This window comes from Quercus robur, chromosome 5 (genome assembly GCF_932294415.1).
Source record: "Quercus robur chromosome 5, dhQueRobu3.1, whole genome shotgun sequence".
Taxonomy (NCBI): Eukaryota; Viridiplantae; Streptophyta; class Magnoliopsida; order Fagales; family Fagaceae; genus Quercus; species Quercus robur.
In genome coordinates this window covers 50,244,709-50,264,607 of record NC_065538.1, presented here as the reverse complement: position 1 = coordinate 50,264,607, position 19,899 = coordinate 50,244,709, and the positions used below count along the sequence as shown (strand labels likewise).

Below are 19,899 nucleotides of genomic sequence, written 5' to 3'. Positions count from 1 at the left end.
AACATCCATAAACTTAAATACACAAATATATACAACAAATAGCATTACAAAACAAAATCATTAACGAACAAAAAGTAAACTTAGCTAATATAACTATTATATGGCTCAATTGAGGTGAATAATCACTGTCTTTCTTACTTTTCAAAAACCAAAAGAGAAAAAATATTACATATATGAGTTGCTTTTTATCTACTCCAACTTCTATTACATCCACGTACCTAAGTGTCAAACCACAAAAACTTTCATGGATACAATAGATAAAGCTAATACAAATAAAGTTTTAAGCTAAAATAAGATTACCCATCATGAATTCTCTTAATTTTTTCAACTTCTCATTTATCAACATCCCAACCAGAGTATAATGAATATATATACTTATATATGCACAATGAAATTGAAACGAAAGAGAACAAATAGATAATTAGAGAATAATTTTCTAACTCAGCTAATAAAGTTAGAATTGAAACAATTTGAGGACAATCATTAAAAATTGCAAACATGGATAACAAAAAAAGAAAATGAAAATAATTAGATAAAGTTGAATACTTGTTTTTAGAAAAACAATACACGGATACACAAAATTAATTTAACCAAAATATCCAAAACAAAACTAAAAAGGTAACAACCTAAAAAGTCAAAAACCTTAATCAAAACCAAATCCGTTGAAGTGATACACCATTACGTTCAAATCTCCTCCAAAACTAAATGAATGCCACAATTGCAAAAACAATCAAACTCTGAAATTTTTTTATTATAGTTGATGAATTTGCTGCGGTCGAAGAAGAAGTAGAAGATGTAATTGGCCTCTTTCAATTCAAAGATGTTCCACCTATAGATGCCAACCTATAGGCCCAAATGAATGAGATGTTAAACAAACAATCAAACTTAGAAAGAAAGAAAAAAAAAATTATGTTCATGACTTTGATTGGATGACTGGACAAATGCAATAAAAATATTGCATAATAAAATATCTTGATTGAAGAACAACTACCAGTTGTGTGAAGAAATCGACCGTGGCAAATTCTGATGGCTAGCTAATTCCCAAAGTGCATTCATCTCTCAAGACATTTGAGTTTTCTTCAATATAGTAAATTTGGGCTGAATCTACCATTGCTTTTTGTTTGTTTATAAAAGCAAAACCAAGAATTAATGGGGGTTTTAGGAGTTGAGAAGACGACCAAGTGCAAACTGCCTAAACGTCAAGGTCATTAAGTCATAAAGATTGTATTGAGATTCAAAATATCGTATTGAGATTGTAGGAGAGTAAATGTTATGTTATTTTGTTCACCATCCTTATTGCACTTCCAAGACAAATCCATAAGTGATTTATTCATAATGGACACTTGGAAGGATAATTAAGGTGTTGTCCTCACATCTAACACTACAATTAAGATTTTTTTGGAACACATGGCATAAAATGGGACTCTAATTTTAGATTCTAATTGGATTTTCTCTAAGTTTTTGCTTTAATTATATATATAGATATATAGATTTCAAATTCTAATTAAACACCTAGAAGGATAATTATGGTATGGTCCTCACATAAATATAGACACATGGCGCAAAATTGGACTCTAATTTAAAATTCTAATTTGACTTTATCTAAGCTTTACCTATTACTATATACTAGTATGTAACCCATGCTACCACACGGGAATGGATATATTATTAATCATGAGTTTATTCATGTTTAAAAAGCTCAGTTAAGTCTAAATTCATATTATTAACCAGAAAATTTCATTAACAAAACTTAGAAGTGTGTGTATATATATATATATATATATATATATATATATATATATATATATTTGGTGATGAGAATGAGTGGTGGGGTAAGATAGAGTAGATGAAAGGAGGGGAAGAGGAGATGATAATTAAGCACAATTTCAGTCGAGCAAGCTAGCAAACCTTATATGATATGGCTTACCAATTGGGGCTTTACTTGTAAGTGCTTATAAATAATTGGCATAAGAGTGGTTTGTGTGCATAGGTGAATTGTGCGTTGGGCGTATAGGAAATGTTGTTTGTATTGTCTATCTTCTAGCTTAGATGAGTATAGTTTGATTGAATTTGTATAATTTATTTGTGGGAGCTATGTGATGTGTCATCAGTGGATGGTTTACTTTTATTTTATTATATTGTGTGCTTCCACATGAGTATGGTTCACTCTCATCACAATGACAAAATATGCTTTGGACAAGAAAGATTGTGCTTTATTATTTAGCAAGTATTGTTTGGTAGATTAGATGTAGAAATGCGGGGATTTTTAGTTAGAAATGATGGTTCTAATTTATAATTTAGCAAACTTTATTAGAAAATGCAGATGATTCAAATTTTATGGGATGAAAATTTGAAATCTTAAAAAGGAATTTTTTTTTTGGTTTTTATATTCAATGATACGTAACGACAAATTTTTGATAATCACAATGATAAGGTTCATCACACTTTGAATTTTCCACAATCGATAATCATTCCTTTTGGCAAACTAATATGTCAGTTATATTTGTTGTGTATGCAATACAATTTATATTTTAGGCATATTCTAGGCATATTTGTTAATAGATCAATTAGGTATTTGTCAGTTTATTATAGGCATGTATTTTATACAAAATTAAATTTTAGTAATGGCATATTAAAAACCTTAATGAAACTAACACCACCTTAAATCTGCCAGGTTTAAAATGGTCTAAAGGAATGTATATGACACTGATAGAGTTACTGGTTAATAAGAGAAAGCATCATTGATAGCTCAAAAGAACTTTAATCTACTTATAAGTAGAGTATAAGACCTTTTATATACTTAGCAGTGATTAGTAGAATCACTTACACACCTGCTAGGGAAGCCCTCAATTGGATGTAAATGCCAAAGATTGATGTACTGATCTAAATAGATAAGAATTACATAGAATGTTGTTAACAATTGTATTTGCCAATTAGTTATACGTAATAGAATTTTTTAAGAACACTAGTAACAAACACGCATAACAGAATGAACAACACATATTCATTACAGAACAAACAAACAGCATCAAAACTAAATTGCTGAGAACAGAAACTTAAATATCAGCACAATGTTCAATAGTATACTAATTTGATCCCAACATCATCTTTAAGATTAGTTACATATAACTGTTTTTAATTCCGTTCATTTACAGTGAAGATCCAAAACTATAACCAATCTTTTTGTAATTTTCATAATCTATAAAAATGTCTAAGTCTAGCGAGGGAATGGACGGTGGTCTATATCTGTGTCATAAGGTTTTTTTTTTTTTTTCTCCTCTATCTCTGTATCGCAGGTTTTTTTTTTTTTTTTCCTTCCTGTATTGCAAGCCTTTGTTATGTATTTCAAGCAGTTATTTTTCTTTTTATTGAAAGAACTATAAAACAAAACGGTGTTTTAACATTGTGAAACAGTATAATTTATCATTTTTTAATATAATCCTATGCACCATAGAACTATGTTAACCACAATATCAAGTTACAATAGTTACAATACAACTTAAGAGATGAATGCAATAGAAAGTAAAGTACACCAAATCAAGATTAAAGCATAATTTTAACAGTTATAGCAGAAATATCAACTACAAATCAAGAAGCATGTACATCTCAAAGTGGCTAGGATCAAAACATGTGCATATCTCTAATTTAAGCTTCTATTAAGGTTATCTCAATTGGTAACACTGTGGAAAAAATATATAGTGTCTTCCAAACTTAAGACTGTCACCATTCTTCTCTTAAGAAAAAGGAAAAGAAAGGAATGATTGTGTTTCTTTTTCTATATTTTAAGAACATCATTGGCAAATACCCAAAACCAATTAACCCAAATACTCTAAACAAAAGCAAACCAAATGTGACACAAATATCCTAAACAAAGCAGTGTTAAATCTACAATAGCACATGAGAATAAAAAATATCATTGAAAACACAAAACATGGCAGGTTTATTTGAAGTAAATAGCAAGAAATCTGAATGTCTAATAAAACCAAATTGAAGTTTAATAACACTAAAATGATTCTATGTCCTATTTCGTATATAAATACTCAATAAGGGATAGTAAAAATAGAGGAATAGTGTAAAGAAAGACTACAGGAAAAAGTAAAAAATAGTCATTAAAAGGAAGTTGATAACAGTTTCTAATTTCGACAGCAAGAATCAAGATTAATTACACAAAGGTTCCTCAAATTTATTAGGCTTTACTTCAAAATTACAGAAAGAGATATATTAGATTATAAGCACACCCAAGTTATGGAATTCATGAAACTTTCCACCCATTATTATGTAATCATCAATTCATAAAATAAATAAATAAAAGTAAATCATCTATAAGTACTCAAATCCAAGACACTAAGACATACACAATAAAAACAAATGAATAAACAAAATAAGCAAAGTTAACAACAACATTTAAAAAAAAAAAAACCCTGCCAATAAACTGAGCCTAAAAGCCTGAGCAATACAAAAATTAACAGAAACCAAGTCAAATAGAACTGGGTAATTACTGAATATTTGATTTAACCAATGTCTGTATTAGGAATTTAGAACAATAATTGTGTTTCTACCTTCTAGGCATCACAGAGGCCACTTTCTTCCGTAATATTGGTGGACTGTGCAAACTATAATTGGCAAGAAAATCAATTTGGAGCAACAAAATTCGATTCTATTAATAACACTACTATTATACTAATAGTCTTTAACCCGCTTAATGTGCAGAATTATTTAATTGATGTATTAGGTATCTCATGTGCTAGACTAGTCACAAACATTGAAGTTAAGATTATAATTCTAGAAAGTTTATGTCAATAATGTATCGGTTTGTTGTAAGCTTTCCCTAGTAGGTTATTCTTGCATTTCATTATAGTATTTGTAAATCATAAGCTCATAAAATAGTGGCCTTCGAAATTCTAGAAACTGTATTACAAAAAGTTACTATTGTGAAACCTACAGTTGGTACCCTCCTCATGGATCTCCATCAAAAAATACATTTGAGTAGTTCTGTATTTTAAATATTGCAAGAATTAATTAGACAGACTTAACAGAGCAAATGACAAATATAATAAATGAGCAAATAAAACCTAATATGTGACCCCTTCTTTTGATTCAAAATGTTGTATTGCTAAAGCACATCCCTGAGAATTCCATTACTCATCTATAGAAAATCAACCCACTGCCTTCTTTTTATCTCTTCATTGGGTTGCGAAGCAAAATTCTCAATAAAAACTCAAGAACTAACACCAAAGGGTGGGTGCACGCACATATGAAAAATTATGTGAATTATAAAAATCAACAATTACAGTACATGAAACACTATCCTAGAGACCACAAACTAAATATACAAAACTGGCTTGAAATTGAGTAAAACCTCACAAACACAAATAAGTCAAATTGATTACAATGCATAGTGAACAAAGATTTGAGGAGAATTCCAACCTTCTATAAGGCTGCTGGAAAAAGGGTAAAAAAAAAAATTAAGGCAATTCCAAATTTCCAACAATTTTAAGAACTAATCTATAAAAATAGAATGATACCACATAAATTAAGCCAAAAGGTGCAAAACAATGAATATATATATATATATATATATATATATATATATATATATATATATATATATCAATAGAGAAATAATAATAAAATTAAATATCAAGAAGAAAAACAACAAAGGCGATCAAAGAAAATGCAATTCAATCTGCAAAAACTCGGTAATTAACATAAAAAATCCAATAATTTTACTTAAAGAAATTATAAATAACTATACGCTCAGTAATAAACGTTTTCTTTTTCTTTTTCTTTTGAGAATGATTCAACAAAACATAGATCTGCCCAAAAGCATAAATCAATTCAAATTTTAGGGGCTGACCAAAAAAAGCACAAACCTAACAAAAATCTGCCAAACAAAAACAAAAATTTAATCAATACAACAATCGAACAAAACAAAACTCAAGAAATGGAAAAAATAAATGGGAGATTAGGGAAAAAGGTAGCCAAACCTTAAACCATGCGGCAAAACAGTATTTAACAAAATCTTTATTATCTATCTGTTTGTTTCTATTAAAAAATGCAGTAAATAATTCCAGTGAAACCATAATTTCACTTTGAGAGAAATCATCAATAAATCTACACTCAACAGTAATCGACAAAACATAAAGGCAAATAAAAAAAGTGCAAACCTAACATAAATCTGCCAAACAAAAACAAAATCTAACCAATACAACAATCGAAGAAAACTTCACTCAATAAATTTAAAAAAAAAAAAGAAAAAAGAAAAAAAAGGAAATTAAGGTAACAGGTAGCCAAAAAATAAAAAGAAGAACCCTATAAAATTACATTCAGCAGAGGAAAAAGAATATGTGGGTAGTTTATACAATTTGAAACGGTAGTTGAAAAAAAAAAAAATGAGCATGCTTACCTTCTGAATTGGCTGAAAAGCATTCATCATTGATCCTGAGAGATGCCTTTCAAATTTCATAGCATTCATTGAAAAAGAGGGAATGGGCTATGAAATTGAACAAAAAATGAATGACCCATTATCAAAATCATCCATAAGATAATGAAAATACTCTTGGATCATCTGCAAACTCCATCTACTCACAAAATAAATAAATAAATAAATAATTACTTATGAATTATGATGCAAACAATGAAATTGGCATTTTTCAATTCAAGATTAACTCCTATCAACTCCCTCGCTTCTATGAAGATGATATGTCATAAATCAAAAGAGAATCATAATAACAATAAAAAGCTAGTGAACTTAGCCCAAAACAACCCTTCTATTTACTAAAACTCCAAATTTGATGTTCATAACTTTTCCTACATTTTCTCTCAGGAACCAAACAAAGGCTATGAAATTGAACAAAAAACAAATAACCTAGGATCAAAATCAACAATAAGAAACTGTAAAAAAAAAAAAAAAAAAAAAAAAAAAAAAAAAGCGCTCTCAGACCATCCACAAAAACCCATCTACACACTAAAATAAATGAATAAATTCTCAACATTTAGATAACGAAAAAAATCTAAAGCGCATTCAAATTTGATTTTCACATCTTTCCCCTTCATTTCCACAAGAACCAAACAACTTCTAAGAAACCCAATGACCTAGAATCGAAATCATCAAGAAGAAAATGAAAAAAAAAGAAAAAGAAAAAAGCGATGGATTAGTAAAATACCAGCTGTAACCAAACGTGGAAGTACCGTAAGTCGTTTTTGTAATGGCGATCAGAATCGAAGGTCTACACGCACTTTTGCAAAAACCATGGCAGCTTCTCGTTCAAAACTTGCGAAGGCAGCGAATCCTTCATCTTTCTGATCCCTCTGTATATACAAAATGCCAAACAATCTTACTTTTTAAAACCATTAAAAGAGCTACCCACAAAGAGAGAGAGAGAGAGAGAGAGAGGCATATCGGGGCCATGGGAGAAGAGGGTCGTTGCCAGAGTTGGATTTGATGTCTAAGATCAAGGAGGTGAAGAGATCGGCGTTGATGTCATTGTTGGCTTTGGCAGAAGGGAGGTGAACCTGTAAATAGGCGTGCTTGATATTTAAAGAAGAGCAAAAGGTTTTATTTAGCCAAAAAAAAAAAAAAAAAAAGCACAACAATTAAATGTAAAACGCAGATTTCTAGAAGGGGAGGTGAATGTAGCGTTAACATGGTAAAGATGGAATAAAATTGGACTTCAATTTCAGGTTTGAATTGAACAATTAGAAAGATAAATCTAGAAACATGGCATAAAATTAGAACTCTAATTAGGAATTTTAATTTGAGTTTCTCTATGCTTCACCTATTATTTTTTATATATAGATTTAATTGAATACCAGGAAGGATAATTATGGTGTGGTCCTCATAGAAATCTAGACACAGTGTGCAAAATTGTACTCTAATTTGACTTTCTCTAAGCTTTGCCTATATATATATATTTGAACCTCTTCTATAAAAAATGTATAATTGTGATCCTGGTTAGTTTTTACGCGTAAGATACGCGTATTGATCACGTACGTCCGTAATCTATAAAAAGACTCACGTCTCCAGTCATATTGGCAATGATACGGAACTATACGCGTTAATTTGAGGCTGAAAGTATAATAAACGTTTGTAACGGAACAGGTATATATCGGCTTGTTTAGTACGGCTTGATTGAAAATACAGCTTGTTAAAAAGTAATTTTCCTAATGAAAACGGTTGGCTTTAGGCATCAAAAGTCAAACACAATATATAATGGTTTTGCAGCTTTTGCTTGAAAGTTCTGTTGTGTAAAAAAAAAAACACTTTTAGAAATGTATTCCAATCAAACTTTTAATATATTTCTTATTTGATTTTAAAAAAATGTTTAATATATCTATTTTATTAAAGTTGTAAATCCAAAAATAAAAATAGAAGCTTACAAAATAACCATTGTTAGTTCTTAAAAAATGTTAAAATTATTACAAGTTTTAATATAAAAAGTGTACAAGTTGACGTGACAATGAATGCGATTAATGTAATTTTACAACGAAATAATAGAAGTGTGTTTTTGTTTTTAAGAAATATTTTTTTAAAAATTTATGGGTGTTTTTTTAAAAGTGGTGCTTTTATAAATTTATAATAGTTGACACATCAATTTGTTAGATCTAAATAGTAAAATTTGTGGTAATCCTAGAATCATTCTAAAAAAAATTAATTTTGTTGAAATTTTCTAAGGATTAAATCACACTTGGCAAGAGATAAAGGTCACGATACAAAAATTATTGCTTTTATCTTTAAAAAGTATAGATATATGTTTCCGTATTTTTGTTACGATTTTTTTAAAAAATAAACGTAATATACTCGTATTATACACATAGCGTTCTTTCTCCGTTTCCGTATTTTTATGCCGATTTTTTGAAACGTACTTTTTAAAAAGATGCCGAATTAAACCCGTCCGTATATTTACAATATCAAACGCGTACCGTATTTTACTAACTATGATTGTGATTGATTTTAATTATTCCCATGCATATGCACGGGACTACACACTAGTTTAATTATTAAAGGGGGGATTATTTTATTTTGGTATCTCATCATCTTTTAATTGGGAAGTCAATGATAATCAATGATTCACTTAATGCTTTCCCAATTAAAAATGCCATCTAAACTCAAATTTGAAATCATTTCTTTTAGGAAAGATCTTGTCATTAATTAACCCATAGATGCCTTGTTCTTTATTGGTAGTTTAATTCTTAAGAGTATTTTTTCTAAATAATAATAATAATATGGTTATGTTCATCTAGTTTAAAATTTTCAGTATTATATTCACAATTTAATTCTTCTTTTTGAAGTCTTTTAGGAATAAGATCTGTTTTAGATCTAATTCCTCTATGAATCTTATGAGAGTGGTCCTCATATTCTTACAAATACTTTTCTATACATCCTCCACTTTTGTCTGAAGCATATGTTTCAAGTTATAGTTTATCTCATTTTTTTAAGAAAAATAAACTTTTAATAAATTATCTATATTTCTTATTATTTGTTTATCATTTTTGAATCCTTTTTTCATCTAGAAAAATTCTTTTCATTTTTAAGTTTTTTAGAAAAAGAAGTTTTTTTTTTTTTTTTAGAGATAATTTTTATATAATTTCTTCCATAATTAAGAATTTGTATATAAAAAAAGCCATTGTAATTGTTTTTTATCTTCAATTTTTCTAAGGAAGTTATCTTATTTTATGGTATGTTTGGTAGATTGTAATAAATACTGTAATACAATAGTCATTATTATAGTTTAGTTATGTTTTTATCATAAAGAATAGTCATTTCTTATAAATAGTTATTTTTTTAAAATAAGGAATAACTATCCCTCTATAAAAGAGTTGTAATAGTTATTTCTTAATAGGTGTAACAATTTCTAAAATTAATATACTTCCAAATAAATAAATTTTCCATATATACATAACAATTATGAAAATCATAAATCATAAATTTAAAAAAAAAAAAAAAAACTAATTTCTCTCTAATGGAAATATAATTGTATGAATAAGATATTTTCAAAAATATATCTTAAGTTTTATTCTAATGTTGCAACTCACAACCAAATTTATAAACCAGTTTAATTATTCCATTTCAACACATTTTATTCCTAAAAATAAAGATTACTATTCCTGTTATAATCTACATTCATTGTACCAAATGTACTTGTAGTAATAATATGTTCTAGTAGTTTCTAACCTAATTGATTTAAACTCAAGCTTAAACATTCTATATATTCCTTTTTTACCTCAATTTTCTTTGGGGAAATGATTATTCCATAATTTTGAAATCTATAACAAATAATTTTAAGATGCTTTTTTATATCATCTATAGTTTTAGAGCACAAGAATACCATCAATACAGACTACACAAAAAACTTTTAGGTCTTCAAAGATTTTATCCATCAATCTTTGAAAAACTTGAGGAGCTATATTAAGTCAAAAGTGTAAAGTCCATATTTTTTGATTGATAACCATGAACAAATGTAACAGTTTAGAACTTAGTTTGTCTAGATAAATTTACATCAAATTATATTTGATCAAGACAGACCAGGTTCAAAACAATGGAAGACTCATCAAGAATGCAGAAAATAGACTGCTAGAAAACTGCATTTCGACTGCAGCTCAACAAGTCGAAATCCATTTATCTTGACCGGTCAAACTATATACATCTCGACCGATCGAGATTTGTGCATATGTGACAAACAACTTATTTTCTCAACCATTGGATCTAGGGTGTTAGTGTAACTCATACAATGTAAATACAAACCCTAAAGCATGTTTCGACATACACAAGAGAATAGTGTTTCTATACACAGATCTTGAATTCTTAGTCCTCATTCAACCAAAACCTACGTGCATACAAAAAATCTGATGATCAAGTGAAGTTGCTGCAACCAGTTGACTACAATTATTAGCAAAATCTTTGAGTGTGGATCTTGGATCCACGAACTGAGAGGTTGTGTGCAACAAATCAAAATAGAATAGTTCGTGGATCTCGAAACTGTGTGATCACATCAGTAAGTATTACATGTGGTAGCATTAGATTTAGGGTTAAATTTTCTGTATAAATTTCTATTCTATTTTAGTAGATTTGTTGCTTTGAGGATTGATAGATAGATCCCCCCCCCCCAAATTTTTACTGTGAAACGATTTGCTTCATCAATTTCCTGAGTCATTATTTTGGTGTCTTATGTGATTCATGTTCGTGTGATGATATTCAATTGAGATCTAAAAGTATAATTAATCTAATTAATTACTTGGCTAAGAATTGGTTAATATTGTGAATCTTGTGACAACTGGGGCCAAAAACCTTAACACAAAGGGTTACAAGTATTACATTTGAATGTCCACCAAGTGTGCTAGATGTTGTTAATGGTCCGGACTCCTTAATTAGTTGTATTTTCCAAAATCCTGAGTTACAATCGAAGATGATAAAAATCTTTATCTTTTGGTTTGGTTAACAATTACATCTTTTAAAGTAATTAAACATCCATCAAATTCTAATCTTTCATTAGGCCTCATATAGTTGATTACCATACAAGTTTTACTTTTTTTTAATTTCACTATGGTTTCTTACCAGTAAAGTGGGATTAGGATTAGAGTGGAGGACGATTTGTTTCTTCTATTAATTTTTTTTTCAAGAAGTTGTTTATTTTGAATATCAAACTCGTGTATGTCTTGTTTAGTAAGATCATGTGTTTGAGTCTAATAAAAAACTAGAGTCATTTAATTTTAAGCTATAGGTTTTAAATTTAAAAGGGTCATTACTAAATCAAATACACCATAAGATAGGGTCAACATAAAGAGAACACCGGGGGGGGGGTGGGTGGGGTGACAACGGCAAGAATATACCAGATACCTGGTAGTTATTGGTCTGTTGACTCTAGAAAACCATTAAGTCTAACTAACCATTAAAATTAAGAAGCCTTTAGTACCCACCAAACCTTTACGCCAATAGTATTGTTATGTTGCACATAGCAAGCTGCAGCCTACAACGTTGTAACATTTCACTGCTGAGGACAGAATCAACAGACATGGGAGCTTCAATCGTTTCAATTTTAAATATGCTATCAAGATAAGGTTTATAAAATTATATTTTAGGTTGGCATAACAACCATTATTTTTTATAGTATAAATTTTGGCCAAAGCAGCATTAAAATTACTGCTGCACAATGCCACGGAAGAGGTAGCATTTTATTTTGGTTTTAAAATATGTAACGACAAGTAGTGGTTAAAGACATTTGGTTCACCTAATTAAATAAAAAAATGTGACAGAGTTGAACAATTAGCAAGTTTTTGCAAAAACAAAGACCGCTTCTCTCACTCCTCTCTATAAATAGACATTTCCATATTGCTATGTTTCTCATCCCTCACTCAACCAAGAATAGTATACCATATAAGATATATAGAGATAACCTCCTCAAATATGAAAGGTGTTTCTTTCCTTATGACTGTGGCCATTTTGGCCTTGGCATCCTCCTTTGTTTCTGCCTATGACCCTAGTCCTTTGCAAGACTTCTGTGTCGCAATTAACGACATCAAATCTGGTGGTATGTATAAAACACTCTCATTATTATTAGCAGTTAGTAGTAGTAGTATCATCCCATTTTTTTTGAAATCATTATAAGTTCTACACATTAATGAAATGTGCCCGACAATAATTTTTTTTCCTACATGACATGTTACTGTACATTGTTACAAAAATGACTTATTTTTGACAATAACAAGCTTTTCTTTTGTGTAGTATTTGTGAATGGAAAATTTTGCAAGGACCCAGCACAAGTCACAGCGAATGATTTTTCCTTCTCCGGACTCAATATTCCCGGTAACACTGGAAACAAAGTCGGATCAAATGTTACTCTTGTGAATGTCGATAAATTAGCAGGTCTCAACACTCTAGGCATATCTTTGGCTCGCCTTGACTTTACACCTTATGGCCTGAATCCTCCTCATACTCACCCTCGTGGCACTGAGCTTTTTGTAGTCATTGAGGGTACATTCTTAGTTGGATTTGTCACATCCAACCCAAACAAACTCTTCACCAAAGTTCTAAACAAGGGAGATGTCTTTGTATTCCCAATTGGTCTCATTCACTTCCAATTCAACATAGGGGAGACTATTGGTCTTGCCTTTGCTGGTCTTAGCAGCCAAAATCCTGGAGTGATCACCATAGCAAATGCAGTCTTTGGATCTGTTCCTCCCATCAATCCTGATGTTCTCATCAAGGCCTTCCAACTAGACAAGAATGTAGTTGAATATCTTCAAAAAGCATTCACGCCAAAATAGAATTTTGAAAAATCTATGAAATAGTGATGGTGAACCACTATAAAGTTTGAATAATGTTTGTTTGGTTTTCCTTATTGTAATGTCATTTGAATAATTATTATCAAATAAAATGATTTCTTATGATGGCTTTTATGTATCATTGTGTCATTTGCAAGACAATGCAATTTGTGCAGGACTAAATCCTGATTACACCTTGGATCCAAGACGTTTGAAACCACTAGTGTCTGTACTATTATATATAACTGAACAATATTGTATTTAGAATATACAGAATTTTTAATTTTCACAAATAGCGAGTCAAACTGAGGGCTCAATAGCACCTATTCTATGTCCAAAAAAAAAAAAAAAAAAACATTCCTAAAGGCAATGTTGAAGAAAATTTTAAAAAACTTTTATGGAGTTATTAAAAGATGTATCATTTTATTCTCTTATATAACTTGTATGGAGTTATTAATATTTAAACAAAGCACACATATATTAATTATTAAATTATTAAATTTATACATAATAAGCTAAATCCTTCTCCCACTTGTTTTTTTTTAAAAATGTTAAGTATTTTTTTTTAAAGAAAAAAAAAGGGCTAAACTAGATCCACAAAAGGTATAAATATAATTTTATAAAATAAGAGTATTTTAGGAAATTTAACTTGAAAATGAGTCATTCTGCCTTCTTTTTATACTCTACCAAATTCTAGATACATATTCAAGGTTCTATTCCTAAATGGTTATCAAACTAATGAATAATAATTATTATTACATTCCAACTTAATGTATTTCTTATAATACTCATTCTTATTCCTATGTAATCACCATTATTAAATTTAGAGTAATGCTACAGACACAAACTATTCTACAAACATTTTACAAACTGCTGATGTGGCATGTTCCACATCAGCTTTTTAAAAACTAAAATGCCACATTAGATATTAACAAATTCTAATTAAAAAAACAAAAAAGAAACCCAAATCAGCTTTACTCTCTCTCTCTCTCTCTCTCTCTCTCTCTCTCTCTCTCTCTCTCTCTCTCTCTATATATATATATATATATATATATATATATATATTATTCAACATTATTTGAAGTCTACAACTATGGATATCTTTGCTCTTTATTGATTTGAGTTTTTTGGTTTTGTGATGTATGTAGAATGAAAAGGATAGAAATGTGAATATAATATTATTGGCTTGATTATTATCGTTTTGGTTACTGAGAAAGTTGTGGGAAAGAGAAGGAAAGTCAAAGAATTGAATTGAATTGAATCTTACTGTTTGCGTTGTTTGGTTTTGTATGTCTGTGAACTGAAAAGGAGAATAACTTTATATATTGGTTAGCTAAATGGTTAGAATAGGCTCACTAATCACTATATTGAATTTTCATTTGGATTGCAGTGGGGTTGCTCATATCAGTTTTGTAGCTAAAAAATATGGAGGAATATTATAATATTGAAATTTGAATCTTATTTTAGCTGTTTTTGTTTCATAACTAAATACATAAATTAAGTACTTAATGTGGAAGCACCAAAAGCTCATGTTATGTAACATAGCAAAAATTCACTACTGCATGCTTGAAAAGACTAGATGGTTTTTCCTTAGATCCTTTTTAAATTAGAACTCATTATGTAATTTTCATCATTACATTAACAAACAAGAGAAGCTATTCTAAACTTCATTTCTCTTCTTATCATTACCCTTTTAACCCATTTGAGCAAAGTCCCATATAATGTGACTCAAAAGACACATCTTTTCTATGCATAACAAAAAAAATGAATACAAGAGTTACTGCTAGAGCCACTTGCGTTCTCCAACATCCATGCACTTGTGGTCTTCGCCAAGGAACATTAAAAGAGGCCCTCCGCTCTAGATTTGTTGAAAAAAGTATGCAAAAATCAAGCTGTATAGCCACAGTTAATGCCTTTTGCACAGTCAGGCATCTAGCTGCATGCCGTTTGGTTGCATATGGAAGAACTACAACAACCTGCCATCACATGATTTGGTTTTATAGCCAAAACCACCCCATCCACACCATCTCTGCTAGTGTCCCTCAATTGTCAGCAACATCCACAACGCTCCACAACTTGACAAACTTGCCTTGGTACTTTCCTGTAGTTACTCTGATCTGCCAGTTGTGCAATAGAGACTTGTGCATACCTGCAAAACAAAGCATTATCACTTCTTAAGCAGACTCTTTTTTTCACCCTTAAACATCAATCTATAAAAATTTGTATCCTCCATCCATTGAGCCAACCACTGGTTCAAAGAACAAGAAGAAAATAACTAGGTTCTAAGGCTCAAATGTAATCCAAAGATTCCAAACAAAATAGCATGAGCACTGCAAGGGTAAAAGATCCAAGCTTTCCTCTTACCTCATTGCATAAGACACACTTACTATCACTCACTATGTTTCATTTCACTATTTTTGATTTTATGAGTAAGTCCTCATGCATTCCACACATGTCTCCATTTAAGAGCTATGGCCCTGATTTTCTATACACATGACTAGTTTTACAATCATGAAACTAATCAAGCACTTCTTGTATGTCTATGATAACTAACTTGACTATCAAAATAGTTGTTTCTTAATAATGCATCAGCATGCTTATAAACAATATGAATCTCCCACTTGCAAGACTCAAAATATGAATTAAACAAATTTGAGCCAACATTTAATTTACATTTGTAAACACAGAAAATCTCGACATTATTCACAAGCTCAAAATACATAAAAATTTTTTGGACTGCCTAAACACAGAAAATCTCCCCATTCCATCCACATGTTTATATAATCCATTGGATTGCCTCAAGGCCATAAATATTGCATTACTCTACATCAAAGTTGCATATGAATCAATTAAATAAATTCAATACTGAGACGGAGTATATGTTGTTTGTCATTACCGGAAGGGAGGCAGATGGCTTGGAGAAACCATGCTCATGGCGGCACCGGCAGCGATGGGATTGCAACACCATTCTCAGCCATGGTTCTGGAGGCTTCTGCAACGAATCTGATTGGGGTTAGAGACTGGAGTGGCAATGAGAGAAGTTTGAGGCGAGATGCAGTTTGTGTCGTTCTGACATGAGGCAGAGATGCAGCGCTGTCATCCGTGGTGAGGCAAGGAGGCAAATGGCATTTTAGTTTTTGAAAAGCCGATGTGGAGCATGTCATATCGATAGTTTGTAAAATATTTATAAAATAATTTATATTTGTAACATTACTTTTCAATTTATATTTATTCCTATTCTTATGCTGTTAAATTCAAGTTCCATTGAAGTTTTTGTATCAATTGATGATTATTGATGTAGGAGGTACACTTTGAGTAATATCAAAATTACATGCAATGGTGAAATCAAGATTTTGGTTCCGGGGCAAGATTAAGTTAAATTATTGAAGACAAAATTAATTCTAAAAATTATTTAGGATAAGAAAAATTACTTAATTTATTAAACTAAATACTTGATTAACATATAAAATATACTGTAAATATAAGTTATAGTTTTTTTTATACGCACTTGGTTCAATTTATTTTTTTGAGCCTAATTTTCGTGTTAACATAATCATTCGTATGCTTGAACTATTTCATAATTTAAGTCAACTATGAATATATATATATATATATATATATATATATATATATATATAAAAAGTTGCATCTTTCTCTCGTGAGGAAATAAAATGGTGGGCTATATGGTGAACAAAACAATATCTTTTGTGTTTAATTTGTCACAAGTATAATATTATAGTGTTTTTTCTTTTTTAGGGATTTTTTTTTCTTAATATGTTTTTACAAATATTTTATTATTATCCCCTAAAACACTTTTCTCTCTTATTAGAGCCAAAATTACCTAATTAGGGATGACAAGAAGCCTTCATCCTACCTTACTCCTTGTTCCAACTTGTCCTACGTGGGTTCCCCTTCCCAAAAGAGGACAAGATGGAGATACAGCGCTTATTATCAAATTCGAAACTTTTGAAGATTTTTATTTTTAACTTTTATGTTTAGTTAAATTTTTCAATAAATATTTTTCATATATTTTACATAACATTTTGTAATCGGTTAATCCTTTTTTTTCCAATAAATTTTGGTGTAATTTCTTAAGTGCAAACTACAATACATCAAATTTTTAAATTATATTCAAATACATAACTGCATTATTATTATTATTATCTATATATCTATATATATATATATATATAACCGAAGCTTTTAAAGCTTCCACAATTTTCAACGTCAACACAGAATTAAAAAAATAAAAAAACCAAAAAGCACAGTATTCGCATTAAAAAAAAAAGCACAATATTAAAAAAAAAATAATAATAATAAAACCAAAAAAAAAAAAAAAAGTCATTTCCCATTCCCTTTCACGATGGTTTTCACGATGCTCTCCTTTTCCCAAATTCTCTGCCTTTCCCACCATCGACCATCGATCATCTTCTTTCTTCAGACCATCGATCTCTTCATCAGACCACCGATCTCTTCATCAGACCACCGACGACGGCATCGCAACGTCCTTTCCCATTCCCCTTCACAATGCTCTGGCTTTCCCAATCCTCTGCCTTTCCCATCGCATCCCCACCATCGATCATTGATCATCTACCTTCTTCAGACCATCGATCTCTTCATCAGACCACCGACGACGGCATCGCAACGTCCTTTCCCATTCCCTTTCCCATCACATTCGATATCTCCTTCATTAGACCACCGATTTGCCTAAGACCATCGATCTCCTTCATTAGACCACCGACGACAGCATCGCATCCACCATACCCACCATCGCATCCGATATCTCCTTCCTTAGACCACCGATTTGCCTAACACCATCGATCCACTCTTCCTCAGAAAAGAAATGGAGACCCATTTGCCGTGGGTCTTATCCAGCCCATGGCCCAGCAACTATGTCGGTCGGCAATACAACCGACCCAGCCCGTCGAGACCGGCCCAAAGGTATTATCTTATAAACCTATAAAATATATATATATATATATATATATATATATATAAACCTTCAACGATGCTTTTTTTTTTTTTCACGGCTGTTCAATTTCTAGGTTTATTGTTATTGCCTTTCTCATCATTCTTTTCCTCCATTCGAATCAGAGTTAAAGGTATGGTATTTGTTTGCCTCTGGGATAACCCCAGCCTATTTTTAGTGAGGATTTCTTAACTTTTTTTTTTTTTTAATTTTAGTTATATGTTTTTGTATGGAAACTGAGCTATTGGTCAATTCGAATTGTTTTTATGTGGAAACTGAGCTATGGGTTTGAATTTGTTTAGTGGAATTGTAGTTTTTGTGCACACACTTAGATAATCAATTTGAATATATGTTTTTGTGTGGAAACTGAGCTATTGGTCAATTTGAATTGTTTTTGTGTGGAAACTGAGCTATGGGTTTGAATTTGTTTAGTGGAAACTGAGCGAGGTGGAGTTATCAGCTTGCTTCCTGATAATCTTAACAAAATTGGTGTGGAGTACGTTGATAATCTTAACGAAATTGGTGTGGAGTACATTGAGGTTAGTTATTCATTACATTGTTCATACTGAATTATGTCTTTCTTCTTCTTTTTTTCTTTCTTTTCTTTACAGATATGGAGCAGGTTTTTAATAGTTACAGCAAATATTTGGTTGCTGTTTTAAATCTACTTTTATACTTGGATATATATGTTTCTTTTCATAGATATAAATTAATTTTCTGTAACATTTTCTTCTTGGGTATATTTTGTTGTTAGAAGTATGGCTTTGATTATGTGTGGTTTATATGTAAAATTTGTATATTGACGTCTTGAATTGAGATTGATTATGGGTACAGTTGACATCAGACAGTTGAGTTCCAATTGACAAATGATTTTTTTTTTTTTGGTTCTAGAAGTTAGTGCTCCACATCTCCAAGTCTTTCTACAACGCCACCCTTAGATGCCCTGTTTTTTATTTCTAAGTTTTTTGATATTTTTATTTATGATTTCTACAATTGGGTGGATTAGGATTGGTTAAATTGGTTGTGTCAATGATTAATTGATTTGTTCTAAATGGTATTATGTTGATTATGTTTGCTTTCTGGATCTTGCGCTTACAATCTATTTACCAAGTTGTGAAATTTGGCAATTTTGAGGTTTTTGTGGTGTCTTATGAAACTTTCTGACATTTTTTTTGTGTGATTTCAATAAAACCTTGGTATTATCAATTATGATATGAAAAACGAAAAGTTCTTTGTTTTCTTGATGATGACTATAAAAAAGCGGTTGGCTAGGATTTGGAATTGGGCAAACTGACCTATTGGAGCTTTGCAAAAAATTCTCATACCACACTTAATATAGACATGTAGGAAAAATTAAAACAATCACTAGAATGGAATTGACAACTTTGAATGGTTGGTGTTGCAATCAATGAGGCAACTGTTGACTTGATCTAAACTATTTGTATAACTGTCGCATCACATTTATGTTAACAATATCATATTTATGGTCCAATTTTCTGTAATCAGCTGAAAAAGCCAACTAACAATTTAAAAGAAATATAATGATATGGACTTCCTGATGGAGATCAAGGCTAAGAATTGGCATGAAATATTTTGGGTCTATGTAAAAAACGTTATTCTAGGTTTAGGTGATTTATTTCCTTGTTTTTAGGTGCATTTAATGCTTTTTA

The 19,899-nt window shown here is 30.4% G+C and overlaps 1 protein-coding gene and 2 long non-coding RNA genes across 4 annotated transcripts; 1 reads left to right on the top strand and 2 right to left on the bottom strand.

The window, feature by feature from the left end:
• Positions 1 to 512: 512 nt before the first annotated feature.
• Positions 513 to 6,576, bottom strand: LOC126726251 (uncharacterized). 2 transcript variants are annotated; one of them, XR_007655757.1, is made up of 3 exons: positions 6,407 to 6,576; positions 2,832 to 2,883; positions 513 to 843 (listed from the first exon to the last, which is right to left on the bottom strand). It is a non-coding gene; the product is annotated as an uncharacterized LOC126726251 (long non-coding RNA). The 2 variants fall into 2 exon arrangements; XR_007655756.1 differs by lacking the exons at positions 2,832 to 2,883; positions 6,407 to 6,576 and adding an exon at positions 992 to 1,778.
• Positions 6,577 to 12,332: 5,756 nt separating this feature from the next.
• LOC126726249 (germin-like protein subfamily 1 member 16) lies at positions 12,333 to 13,402 on the top strand. Its single transcript, XM_050431475.1, has 2 exons — positions 12,333 to 12,527; positions 12,722 to 13,402. The coding sequence occupies exons 1-2, from the start codon at positions 12,404 to 12,406 to the stop codon at positions 13,261 to 13,263; spliced, it is 666 nt and encodes a 221-aa protein (XP_050287432.1). The 5' UTR covers positions 12,333 to 12,403; the 3' UTR covers positions 13,264 to 13,402.
• Positions 13,403 to 14,904: 1,502 nt separating this feature from the next.
• LOC126729106 (uncharacterized) lies at positions 14,905 to 16,392 on the bottom strand. The gene is made up of 2 exons (XR_007656503.1): positions 16,157 to 16,392; positions 14,905 to 15,409 (listed from the first exon to the last, which is right to left on the bottom strand). It is a non-coding gene; the product is annotated as an uncharacterized LOC126729106 (long non-coding RNA).
• Between the last annotated feature and the right edge of the window lie 3,507 nt (positions 16,393 to 19,899).

Bases quoted from the DNA above. Each gene is read 5' to 3' on its own strand.
- LOC126726249 (XM_050431475.1), top strand. From the start codon at position 12,404: ATGAAAGGTGTTTCTTTCCTTATGACTGTGGCCATTTTGGCCTTGGCA. The intron at 12,528-12,721 runs GTATGTATAAAA...TCTTTTGTGTAG, and splicing joins TAACGACATCAAATCTGGTG to TATTTGTGAATGGAAAATTT.